This window comes from Callorhinus ursinus, unplaced genomic scaffold (genome assembly GCF_003265705.2).
Source record: "Callorhinus ursinus isolate GAN/ISIS: 27379988/994484 unplaced genomic scaffold, GSC_fseal_2.0 scaffold2, whole genome shotgun sequence".
Classification (NCBI taxonomy): Eukaryota; Metazoa; Chordata; class Mammalia; order Carnivora; family Otariidae; genus Callorhinus; species Callorhinus ursinus.
Window position 1 is genome coordinate 32073945 of NW_027397064.1, and position 13553 is coordinate 32087497.

Consider the following 13553-nt stretch of genomic DNA (forward strand, 5'->3'; position numbering starts at 1 on the left):
TGGTCAGAGCTCCAGCCACCATTTTGGAACAGGAAGATGGGAACCACACCATACCCCAGGGAGGGAGAGCAGCGAGCTGGAGGGAGCCCATTCTCTGAGCACTTCATGGAGCAAGGCTGCCCTACCAACCCTGAACTGTCTCTGCCTCTACACTTTTACATAAGCAAGATATAAACTTCTACCCTGTTTAGCCACTATTATTTTGGGTTTCTGTTTCTTGAAACTAGTCCTTCCCAAAGCCACATAGAAAATAACCCTTAAGAGTATGCCTCAGACGTAACCATGCCTCTTGCCATTGTGATTGCTGCCACGAAGAACTGTAGGTACAATGAGAGGGAACACAGCACCTGAGTGGCGTCAGGCCAGGGAAGGCTCTTCTGAGCTCTGAAGGATGGTAAAATTAACTGGGTGAGAAATAAATATTTGTCACTTGTTTAAAAAAAGAGAGAGAGAGAGTGGGAGGAGTGTTCCCTGAAATAGTAATGCTCTCTCATAGGGCTGGTTAGTTTAGAGAATGAGCTCTACAGGGCAAGTGTTTTGTTTGATATGGGTCCTTGGGTGTAGCACGGTGCTCGACTTGCTCAAATAAATGCTGTTGAAAACATATTCCAGTGCGTGAGAGCTGCAGGGCCAGTGTGACTGGAGTGAGCTGTGTGCTGTTTACGGTCTGCTCCCAGGGCTGAATTCCATCCAAAAGCTTGCGCAGGAAGGATACAGTCAGACAAAGGAGCAGATCCACTGGACAAGGAGGACATGAAACCCTCTACAGCAACCAATCCGGAGAATGGTATGTGGTGCCTGGACTCCTTTCTGGATCAGAAAGGCCTTATAACATCACTGTAGATACGAGATCATATTTAGGGGCAGGGGTTCTGATAGATTTATTGTGATTCTTTTAAGGAACTTGTTGGACACTTCAGAGTGTCCTACTACCTCTATTAGTGATGATTCTAAGCAGTTTTCAAGGCAGGAAGGAAAGAAATCGTCACAGTGGGTTCAGAACCTCCTTTTTTCTCTTATCCCACAATGTTTTATTTAAACTTAGAACTTCACAACTTGTTCACATTCAAAATATCACTACAACAAACAGAATGCCTAGGAAAACATATAAAAAAAAATCCAGCATTCACTAAAATCTGTTCAGTTTCTTTAATCAGTGGAATCCTGAGATTTGTATTAAACACCTATTGGCAGTTAGAGTCAGTTTTTTTTCTTTTTAAGATTTATTTATTATTTATTTGAGAAAGAGGGCACAAACAGGGGAAAGGGCAGAGGGAGAGGAAGACGGAGAGAGTATCTCAAGCAGACTCCCCGCTGAGGGTAGAGCCCAACTCAAGGCTCAAATCCATGACCCTGAAAGCATGACCTGAGCCGAAACCAAGAGTCCAACGCTCAACCCATTGAGCCACCCAGGTGCCCTGGCCATAGAGTTTTTCAATAACACTTTCAATAAGAACTTTCAGAAAGGGTGAAGACAAATGACTATGTTTGAATTAGAGAAGGAGGATCCAGAAAACAATGAGATAATTTTGGAATAAACCAAAGGCTGATAAGGTGGGGGGAGGGAAAGACTATTGCTCTCATAAAATCTGACATCTGTAAATGATCTATTATTTCATCTAATGTTAGCCACAACCCTATGGGAAAGCTAGCATGTTATTTGCCACAAGGAAACTGGGTTTCAGATAGTTGGATGACTTTCCGAAGGTCACACAGTGATAGAACCAGAGCTTTTGGCCCTAAACCCGGCATCATCTCATTCCTCAGGAGCCCCTGTGGCCCATCCCAGCTGTCTGAGTTGTCTTTCACACTTAAAACACCTGCCTTTCTTCACCTCCACCGGCCACTCCATCTCTGCCCTCTCCCTTTTCCAGGTCTCTCCCAGATCCTGAGGCTTGTGCTGCGAGAGCTGAATCTGTTCTACAGCCGAGATGTGAACGGAGTGTGTCTCCTATATGATCTTCTCCATTCCCCGTGGCTGCAGGCTCTGCTAAAGGTGTGCACCCCATTACCTAGAGGCCTCTGCTTACTGTGGGAGCTGAAAACTGCTCACCCAACTGTGCCACTCACTCACTGGTCAGGTGGCAGGAGATTTCAACTTGGTAAAAGTTCTTAGAAGGCAATTCTTTTGTGTGTTCTGAGAATTTCCAACATGGGTGTGGGGGTGCCCACACCAAAAACAGTTGTCGGGGTACTAGTGGATGTCTGTAATTCATCTCAATTCTGACACTATCTAACCGGAGATAGCATCAGATCCCATAGGGTAAGGGCTCTGTCTCCCAGGACTGCTGCCCCCTCCCCCCATGTCAGACGCCAGTCACAAGTCCAGGCTGTTACCTGTACTTCTGACCAACTGTCTATAAATCAGAGGTTCCCCAGACCTCCTCCTTGGGTGTGATTAATTTGTTACAGCCCACAGAACTCAGAGAAACATTTTATTTGCTAGAGTACCAGTTTATTTTAAAAGGATATTACTCAGGAACAGCCAGATGGAAGAAATAAAGAGGGCAAGGCATGTGGGAAGGGGTGCGGAGCTTCCATGCCCCCTCCACTCTCCCCTAGATTTCCACAAGGTCACCAAATCAGAAATTCTAACAAACCCAGTCCTTTGGGGCTTTTTTGGAGGCTTCGTTACGTAGGCACAGGTGATTAAGTCATTAGTCAATGGGGATTGATTCAACCTTCAACCCCTTCTCTGTGTACCGGAGGTGGAGGTCGGGGTAGGGGGTGGACTGAAAATTCCAAGTCTAATTACATGGTTGGTTCTCCTGGCAACCTGCCCTTAATCTTAGGTGCATTCCAGAAATCACCTCATTAACATAAAAAAGGCATCTTTGTCACTTTCCTCACTTAGGAAATTCCAAGGGTTTTAAGAGCTCTGAGCCAGAATCAGGACTAAATATATAATTCTTATATAAATCACAATATCACAGCAATCCTCAGAGAAGAGCTACATAAACCTCTTAGCTTACAAAGGATGAATTTAGGTGGGAAAGTATATGGCAGTTCCTCTTTTCTCCCCCAGTTCCTTTTCTTCCAGTGGACCCTGGGATCACAAAGTGGCCACCACAAATGGCCATCGACAGCACCCTTAGCATCTGTCTACAACCCTTAGCATCAATCTCCTCCAGTCCCGTCCATGTTGATGCAAATGTTGGGTATTCATCCTTTCTGATGGCTGAGTGATATTCCATTGTATATATGGACCACATCTTCTTTATCTGTTCATCTGTTGAAGGGCATCTCGGCTCTTTCCACAGTTTGGCTATTGCGGACATTGCTGCTATGAACATTGGGGTGCATATGGCCCTTCTTTTCACTACATCTGTGTCTTTGGGGTAAATACCCAGGAGTGCATAGGGTAGCTCTATTTTTAATTTTTTGAGGCACCTCCACACTGTTTTCCAAAGTGGCTGTACCAACCTACATTCCCACCAACAGTGTAAGAGGGTTCCCCTTTCTCCACATCCTCTCCAACATTTGTTGTTTCCTGCCTTGTCAATTTTTGCCATTCTAACTGGTGTAACGTGGTATCTCAATGTGGTTTTAATTTGAGTTTCCCTGATGGCTCATGATGTTGAATATTTTTTTCATGGTCTGTTAGCCTTTCGTATGTCTTCTTTGGAGAAGTGTCTGTTCAGGTCTGCCTATTTTTTGACTTGATTATTTGTTTTTTGGGTGTTAAGTTTGAAAAGTCCTTTATAGATCTTGGATACCTGCCCTTTATCTGTAGTGTCATTTGCAAATATCTTCTCCCATTCTGTGGGTTGCCTCTTTGTTTTCTTGACTGTTTCCCTCATTGAGGATGATATTCGCTGTGGGTTTTTCATAGATGGATTTTTATGAACTTGAGGAATGTTCCCTCTATCCCTACACTCTGAAGAGTTTTAATCAGGAAAGGATGCTGTATTTTGTCAAATGCCTTTTCTGCATCAATTGAGAGGATCATATGGTTCTTGTCTCTTCTCTTATTAATGTGTTCTATCACATTGATCGATTTGTGAATATTGAACTACCCTTGCATCCCAGGAATAAATCCTACCTGGTCATGATGGATAATCCTTTTACTGTACTGTTGGATCCTATCAGCTAAGATCTTGCTGAGAATTTTGGCATCCATATTCATCAGGGATATTGGTGTGTAATTTTCCTTTTTGATGGGGTCTTTGCCTGGTTTGGGGATTAAGGTAACGCTGACCTCATAGAATGAGTCTGGAGCTTTCCTTCTGTTTCTATTTTTTGAAACAGCTTTGGGAGAATAAGTATCATTTCTTCTTTGAATGTTTGGTAGAATTCCCCTGGGAATCCATCAGGCCCTGGACTCTTGTTTTTGGGGAGGTTTTTGATTGAGGCTTCAATTTCATTACTGGTTATTGGTCTATTCAGATTGTCAGTTTCTTCCCGTGTCAGTCTTGGTAGTTTATAGGTTTCCAGGAAGGCATCCATTTCTTCCAGGTTGCTTAATTTATTGGCATATATTTGTTGATAATAATTTCTAATAATTGTTTCTATTTCCTTGGTGTTAGTCGTGATATCTCCCCTTTCATTCATAATTTTATTAATTTGGGTCCTTTCTCTTTTCTTTTGGCTAAGTCTGGCCAGTGTTTTATCAATCTTATTAATTCTTTCAGAGAACCAGCTTCTAGTTTCACTGATCTGCTCTACTGTGTTTCTGGTTTCTAATTCATTGATTTCTGCTCTAATCTTAATCATTTCTCATCTCCTGCATGGGTTAGACTTTATTTGTTGTTCTTTCTCCAGTTCTTTAAGGTGTAAAATTAGTTTGTGTATTCGGACTTTTTCTATTTTTTTGAATGAGGCTTGGATGGCTATGTATTTCCCCCTTAGGACCACCTTTGCAGTATTCCATAGGTTTTAGACCGATGTGTTTTTGTTCTCATTGGTTTCCATGAATTGTTTAAGTTCCTCTTTGATTTCCTGGTTGACCCAAATATTCTTAAGCAGGATGATCTTTAGCTTCCAAGTGTTTAAATTTCTTCCAAATTTTTTCTTGTGATTGAGTTCCAGTTTCAAAGCATTGTAGTCTAAGAATATGCAGGAAATAATCTGTCTTTTGGTATCGGTTGAGACCTGATTTGTGACCCAGTATGTGGTCTATTCTGGAGAAAGTTCCATGTGCACTCAAGAAGAATAAGTATTCTGTTGTTCTAGGGTGGAATGTTCTGTATATATCTATGAGGTCCATCTGGTCCAGTGTGTCATTCAAAGCTTTTGTTTCTTTGTTGATTTTTTGCTTCGATGATCTGTCTATTGCTGAGAGTGGAGTGTTGAGGTCTCCTACTATTAACGTATTATTATCAATATGTCTCTTTATTTTGGTTAAGAGTTGGCTTATGTAGTTGGCTGCTCCCATGTTGGGGACATAGATATTTACAATTGTTAGATCCTCTTGTTGGATAGACCCTTTAAGAATGATATAGTGTCCCTCTGGATCTCTTACTACCATCTTTAGCTTAAAATCTAATTTGTCTGATATGAGAATTGCTACCCCAGCTTTCTTTTGAGATCCTTTGGCATGAAAAATGGTTCTCCATCCCCTCACTTTCAGTCTGGATGTATCTTTAGGTTCAAAATGGGTCTCTTGTAGACAGCATGTGGATGGGTCCTGTCTTTTTATCCAATCTACAACCCTGTGCCATTTCATGGGAGCATTTAGGCTGTTCACGTTGAGAGTGATTATTGAAAGATATGATTTTATTGTCATCATGTTGCCTGTGAAGTCCTTGTTTCTATAGACTGTCTCTGTAAAGTGCTGTTCTATATCACTTTTGGGGCCTTTCTCTTTTTATAGAACCCCCCCTTAATCCAGTCTTAATATTTCTTGCAGGGCCAGATTGATGGTCACATATTCTTTCAGTTTCTGCCAGTCTTGGAAGTTCCTTGTCTCTCCATCCATTCTGAATGACAGCCTTGCCAGATAAAGTATTCTTGGCTGCATGTTCTTCTCATTTAGTACCCTGATTATGTCTTGTCAGCCCTTTCTGGCTTGCCAGGTCTCTGTGGACAGGTCTGACATTATTCTGATGTTCCTCCCTCTGTACGTAAGAAATCTCTTCCCCCTCGCTGCTTTCAAGATTGTTTCCTCGGATCTAAGATTTGTTAATTGTACTATTGTACGTCGTGGTGTCGGTCTGTTCTCATTGATCTTGGGAGGGATCCTCTCTGCCTCTTGGACACGAATGCTTGTTTCTTTTCCCAGATTAGGGACATTCTCAGCTATGATTTGCTCAAATATATCTTCTAGACTTCTCTCTCTCCCCCCACCCCCAAGGGATACCAATAATTCTGATATTAAAATGTTTCTCTGAGTCATTAATCTCTCTCAATTTGATCCCTTGGGCTTTAATCTGTTTTTCCTATGCCGCCTTGGTTTCCTCTAGGTCACTAATTCGTTCTTCTGCCTCGTTTACCCTAGCAGTCAGAGTATCCAATTTAGACTGCATTTCATTCATAGCATTTTTAAGTTCAGCCTCATTAGATCTCATTTCTGCCCTTAGAAATTCTATGCTGTCATTAATATTTTTCTCAAGCCTAGATATCGACTTCATATTTGTTACTCTGAAGTCTATTTCTGACATCTTGCTTATATCCATATCCATTAGGTCTGTGGCAGAGACCACAGTCTCTGATTCTTTTCTTTGTTGGGGGTTCCTCCTCTTAGTCATTCTGTTGAGGGCTGATTGAGGGAATGTACAGAGTCCAAATTATTGACCACAACCCAAGCAAGATGCACCTGTTTTATAGGGATCTTAGGGTTGTTGGCCTCTCGTTCTCCCAGCCTGTCTTCTGGGGGAGGGGCCTGCCGTGCTGTTACTCAGGCAACCGTGTTTGGGCAGAGTTGCCCTTCCCCCTGTCAGGGGGGAGGGGTGGGATGGGCTCTGTGAAAACTGGTTTTTTGGGGCTTTTGTTCTCTGGTGGCTTTCCCTGGTGGTTTTCCGCGCCTCTTCTGAGAGTCAGAGCAGAAGTGACCGTATCCAAACCTCTGTCTCAGAGCAGAGAGATCGCAGTCTGCTCTTCACTGAGCTCTCCAGGCTACACTGTCTCTCTTTCTGTCTGTGCCGCTAAAAAACCTCAGTGTCCTGGGTTGTGCACCCCACAGGAGCACTCCCAGCCCTCACTCCCAGGGCCAGGCACATCTCTGCCCTTTGTGCTTCTAAAACCGCCAGCTGCCCCCAGTTCGTATTTGTGCCCCTGCAGCTCCTGGATCCCATCCAGGGGGCTGGACTAAAATCCTTTCCCTGCCGCTACCAGTCTGCGAGTCTGCCCGGTCCCCATCGCGGGAGGTTTTTGCACTCCGGTGTTATCTCACCTTCCTGACACAAGTTCTCGGAAGCTCCCTCTCCCTGCTGTTTATCTTCCGATAACTGCCCGGAGAATCACAGCTCCCCACTTCATACCTCGAGACCAACCGCAGGAGATATTTTGCTTGTAGAGGTCCAGATATACCTTCTTACATCTCAGGCTGATTTTGTGGGTGTTCAGAATGGTCTGGTAGATATCCAGCTCAATTCAGGGGACCGGTTGGAATAGGGTCCCCTACTCCTCCTCCAGCTTTTTTCCTCCTCCTCAAATACTATTTTTAAGAAAGATTCTTTTAAAGTTATTTTTTGGGGATGTGGGTGTTTCCTTCTGCTAAGTGTGAAATGTGGTCAATCTTTTGATGCATGTTAATACGTTCTTCAAAACACGAGGAAGTGGCAACATCTTTAGCATGAACAAAGAGGTACTCCTCACAGTAGTTGTTTTAAAACCCTTGATTTCTTCATCTATTCGTCTACTGCTGGACACTTAGGTTGGTTCCATGTCATGACAACTGCGAACAGAGCGCAATGAACATGGAGGTGCAGATACCTCTTTGAGCTCATGATTTCGTTTCCTTTGAATACATACCCAGAGGTGAAAGATACAATGGGATAGTATTTAGCCATAAAAAGAAAGAAATCCTCCCTTTTACGACAATATGGATGAACATCGTGCTAAGTGAAATAAGACACAGAAAGACAAGTATCATGTTTTCACTTCTATGTGGAATCTAAAAAAGCACAGCTCATAAAAACCGAGACTAGGGGCTGGGGCTGGGGAAAATGGGGAGATGTTGGTCAAAGGGTATGGTTATGAGAAGCGCTGGTTATGAGAAGAATCACTCCTAGGGATGTCATGTGCAGCATGATGACTATAGTTAATAATACTGTATTATGTACTTGACAGTTGCTAAGAGAGTAGATCTTAAACGTTCTCTCACACACACCCAGTCATGATTATGTGAGGTGATGGAGATGTTAACTTATTGGGGTACTCGTTTTGCAGTACATACATATATCAAACCAACATGCTGTGCACCCTAAATTCACACAATGTTATCTGTCAATTACATCTCAAGAAAGCTGGGGAGAAAAAGCCCCACCCAATTCCTCTCAGGCATGTTTTTCTCCTGGGATTAGCTAAAACAGCTCTCCGGTCACTAAATGGATTCCCTTGCTCACCTGTGCAGGCTGTGTGTCCCCCCTACAAGCCCTGCCTCAGTTCATCTGCCTTACCACTTCCAGGCCAACCTGAGCACTGGCTCAGAGGTGGCCCAAGGAAGCACTGTCATCTCGGATCTGGATGGAGGAAGGCTGGGCCTACCTGGCCTTTTGGGCCTCATCGCTCCATCTGTGAGAGAAAGCAGATCCCTAAAATAAGAAGGGCTGTACCGCAGAGCTAGGCACACCTTGGTGTCCTCAGCCAACTCCAGATCCCAGTACGGAAAAAATTCCTCAGGTCAGCAGAGATGAAGTTGAATTTTCTTTTTAAGATTTTATTTATTTATTTGATAGAGAGAGAGAGAAAATGAGTGAGAGGGAGCAGAGAGAGAAGGAGAAGCAGACTCCCCGCTGAGCAGGGAGCCCGATGCTAGACTCGATCCCAGGACCCCGGGATCATGACCTGAGCTGAAGGCAGACGCTTAACCGACTGAGCCACCCAGGCGCCCCAAAGTTGAAATTTTTGTAAACGAAACTTTCCTGGAGGATTAAGGGAGGAAAAGGAAACAAACAGAGAAGAGTACAATCAGCATGCAGAGTGTGCCTGGCCTCTTGTTCAGATCCTCTGCGGAACCCGAGCCACACAGCGCATGCCCTGGCCTTTGCCCAGCACAGAGGTTCCTACAGGTCTCTGGCTCCAAATCCCTATTGGTCTCAACCCTGGAAAACCCACTTGTTAATTTAATAAGAGGAAACCTTTGAATTTCTTTTTATCAATGATGTTGGCTGGGGAAGATCATTTTCCAGTGGCAGCAATAACCAAGCCCCTGGAGGATAGGAGCCACCTCACGTGAGCCCGTTTCTGTCGGACAGCGACAGATACCTTCGGAAAGGCCAGCACGCCCTCCGCTCAGCCGCTGGCGCTGTGACCCGGGCTGGCTGTCCCCTCGCAGGGCTTTCAACCCCAGAAGTTAATTGTCGTGTTATCAATATGTCATTCTCCCACCGCTGCTCCTCTGCAGGTTTATGATTGTCTCCAGGGATTTAAAGAAAAGAAACTTGTTCCTGCCACAACTCATGCACAGACATTATCCTGTGAGGTAAGGTGGTTTTTAATCCACAGAATAGTGGGGCTTTAATGAATTAAACGATCTAATGGCAAAGTTGGGTTGATGACTATGCATCCCGTAAGTGTTTCTAATTGAGCTTTAAAAGAAGGAAGAAAATGGGTCAGCACTTCAAATTTAAGCAAACAAAAAAATAACATTTTTAGCACATGTCCATTTCTCTCTTTTCTTCTCTAATCCTTAGACTCCGTTGATCTGTGTAATCCCAGAGTAAATGTTGTTATAGTATATGTTTCCCAAATGTATATCTCTAGTTGGGCGCTTTGCCTGAACTCCAGACTCCAGACATATCCAGCTGCCTCCTCTCCATCGTACTTAGATGCATACTTAATGCACCACTCAAACAGCATGTCCCACGAGCTCCTGATCTTCCCCACACCCAAAGCCACTTCCCTCCCAGCCTTTTCCATCTGAGTAAGGACATCTTTGTTCTTGCAGCACTCAGACCAAAGTCTTTGGTTATCTGTAACTTTCTCCTTCTCTCATACCTCGCACCCAATCTGACAACAGATCCTGTAGCTCCTGTTTCAAAATATATCCAGAATCTTATTACTTCCACTCTGCCACCTAATAGAAACCATCATCATCTCGTATACAGATATTTGCAGTATAGCCTCCTACCTGGTCTCCTGCTTCTACCCTTGAAGAGACCCTCTTGAAGGTGTGTCAAATTATGTCACTTCTCTCCTCAAACCCTTCCAGTGATTTCCCGTTTCAGGGTACACATCATAGTTCTTAGATAGCCAAACATAATGTAGTACCCGTTCCCTCTTTGACTTAATACTCACTGCTCTAGCCCTTGTTCACTCTGCTCCAGTTAGATAACCCCTTGCGGTTGTGTGAACCAGACATGCTCCTGCCACAGGCCCTTTGCACTTGCTATTCCATATTTCAGTACTGGTCTTGCCTCTATAGCCACATGATTTGCTTCCTCTTCTCCTGGTCTTCACCCAAATGTCACCTTCTCACTAAGGCTTTCTCTGGTCACTTGATCTAAAATTTCAACCCCTCAGAGCACTCCCTGTCCACCTTCCTGTTTTATTTGTCTTCTTAATTCTCTTCATCAAGTAAAAATGGGGATTTTTTTTTTTTTAGAATGGGGATTTTTGTCTGCCACTGTATTTGTATCGCTAAAAACAGTGCCTAGCATGTAGTAGATACTCAATAGATATTTGCTGAATGGATAAATAAGTGTAATCCATTTTATTATTATTTATTGTCCAAACCATATTAAAAGAAATAGAAAAAAAAAAAAAGAAGAAAAACTGTACCCTCAGTTCCAGTAATCAACGATTCAAATTGTTCTCAGTTGTCCCCAGGAAAATACATACATATTTTATTCAGTTGTAATCCTAGGGAATGGAGGTAAAGCTTAGTAAACTCCTTGTTTTCATTTGACTGTAAGTAACGAGGCTTAACTGCTGGGGTCTCATGGGGCTCAGTAAAGTCTTGAAAAGTCTTATGTCCTCTCAGAAAGCAGGTCTACACTCACACAGAAAGGAGATCAGAACTGGAATGTTTAACACTTTTTTATTGCAATAAATATTAAAATTGGTAATCAAATAATAAGTCCTAAAATACAAATTACTATTCCCATTTTCCACATGACAAATGGAGCATCCCATGGGATTAAGCTACCTGAGTTCTCCAGGCACTTGAGTCTGTACCTGGAGAACTCTGACACCTTAACCTGCCCATAAAGATCCACATTAACAGTTGTTTTAGCACCACTAGAGGGAAATTGCCTTGGAACATATATTACAAAATTATGTTATTTCCTCCTCCAAGCCTCTGGTATGCCAGGATGGAGGCACTGGGTGTTAGACCTATCCCACATCTTGGATTCTACCTGCTGTAGTAAAGTTGAATGAATGAGGAAAGATACCAGGCCCTGACTTTAAAGATAAAAAAGAAGGTTTCAATAATAGTTTTCTTTGGTCAATGTCGTGCTAGTCAGTATATCTGTTATCCAGCTCAGGTGATGTTAACTAGGCGATGAAGATTTAAAAAAATTTTTAAATGTCTGCTTTTCCACCACCCAGGTAGTAGGGATATTACGTGAAACTCCTAAATCCCCTGAGATCCAAGAGCTGAAACAAATCCTCCAGGATCCACACTTTAAGGCAAGTGCTTGCTAAAATAGACAAGATATGCCCATCTGGCACGTGGGCAAAGTTGGCAAGAAGAAATAAGGGTGATAGGAAATGTACTTTCTGAACAGACATTCTATTACTGTACGTGGGTGACCAACAGATTGTTCTTAAAGATGTGGGACTCAGCTGTGACTGGCTCTGTGTTGTTAGCCATGGAGCCAAGCCTGCCATATTTATGAGGAGACATCCAGAACTTCCCATGATGTCTTGTTTCCACCCTGCAAAGCCATTGTCCTTCTAAAATTCTGGGGGAGAATCAGGGTAGTATACTTCCTTTCCAACTTGGAAATATTTTAAGTTTTGGATGAAATGTGTGAAGAGGTTCTGAAAATATAGTATAAGGATGATTAACTCAATGAGGGAGTATATGAAGGACATTTGATTGAAGAACGTTTGATTGCAGAACAGAAGGCTATCTCACAGACTTACAGAGTTGGAGTTCAGTTTATCAACAAATGAGAACTTTAAGAGAATATTTGCACTTGGAGCAATAGGATTTATGAGTCAAATTTTCAGTTCACAAGATAACCCTAGAGAATTTTCTCTGAGTTCCAGAGAAGTTTTGTCCACCAATCTATGGGATGACTACTTCCCCACCCGATGAAATAAAAATTTAACATAACGGGCCATTAGAAGGAACTCTTTGATCACACCCGAAATCAGGAAACTACTTATTCTCATTCTGTTCCTCATAGGCCCTTGGGAGTCACTGACAAATTAAACCAGCAAGATGTTTTGATTACTGTCTCCCACTCTGCCTTAATTAGGGAAAATATTATAAAAGTTAATCTGTAGTTCAAGCTTATGGAAGCACCATGGATTACATGAGTTCGCAGGAAATGAGAAAGTGACAAAATACATTTTAGCAGAAATGCAAGAATATATTATATATCACTTAACCTCTCTGTGCCTCGTTTCTTTATGAAAAGGGGACAATAAATATACCTGCCTCATGGAGTTATTGTGAAGATTGGGTTAATCCACATAAAATGCTATGCACAGCACGTATGTGTTGGTTGTTGTGGTGATGGTGGTGGTTTGTCTTACAGAGTGTTAGCTCACCGTCTTCTAGAAGGGTATGTCCTGTGTGTGACCTTTGTTCACCTTGCCTTCTCTGTTCCTAGGCCTTGCTCAGTGCCCATGACACCGTGGCTCAGAAAGATTTTGAACCCCTTCTCCCCCCATTGCCAGACAATATCCCTGAGAGTGAGGAAGCAATGAGGATTGTTTGTTTGGTGAAAAACCAACAGCCCCTGGTAAGGAAATCACTTTATCTTCCCAGTTAGAATGATATCAGGGCTAATTGTGAACCAAGGGTTAATTGTGAACTACATTATCTCTTGTAGTTATTTAATATAATGTTAAATATTCTTGCTTGTAGTCACAGGTATAGTTTGAGGCATTCAGATAATGTGAGGGCATCCATGATAATGGCTAGCGCATGATGTCCTAACAATTTTTGCCTGTGGTTTCAAACACATTATATGTTATAATGTTGTCACGAGGAAAGACTTCTGCTTCGTGTTTTTCTTTGTTGAAAAATCTGTAAGAAAAAAGAGGTTTATTTTATTTTATTTATTTTATTTTATTTTTTGAGAGGGAGAGAGAGAGAGAGATGGAGAGAGAGAGCACGAACTAGGGGAAAGGCCGCGGGAGAGGGAGAGAGAGTCCCAAGCAGGCTCCACACTCAGTGCAGAGCCCAATGTGGGGCTTAGTCTCACAACCCTGAGGTCATGACCTGAGCTGAAATCCAGAGTCAGATGCTTAACTGACTGAGCCACCCAGGTGCC

The 13553-nt window shown here is 42.8% G+C and overlaps 1 protein-coding gene across 1 annotated transcript in view; it reads left to right on the forward strand.

The window, feature by feature from the left end:
• Positions 1-282: 282 nt before the first annotated feature.
• The window catches only part of MPP4 (MAGUK p55 scaffold protein 4), a 41412-nt gene continuing 28141 nt past the window's right edge, over positions 283-13553 (forward strand). Inside the window, exons 1-6 of the mRNA XM_025850581.2 lie at positions 283-323; positions 678-787; positions 1875-1996; positions 9506-9583; positions 11653-11733; positions 12888-13019. Of these exons, the coding sequence (XP_025706366.1) occupies positions 283-323; positions 678-787; positions 1875-1996; positions 9506-9583; positions 11653-11733; positions 12888-13019 (564 nt within the window). The remainder of the gene's footprint in view (positions 324-677; positions 788-1874; positions 1997-9505; positions 9584-11652; positions 11734-12887; positions 13020-13553) is intronic.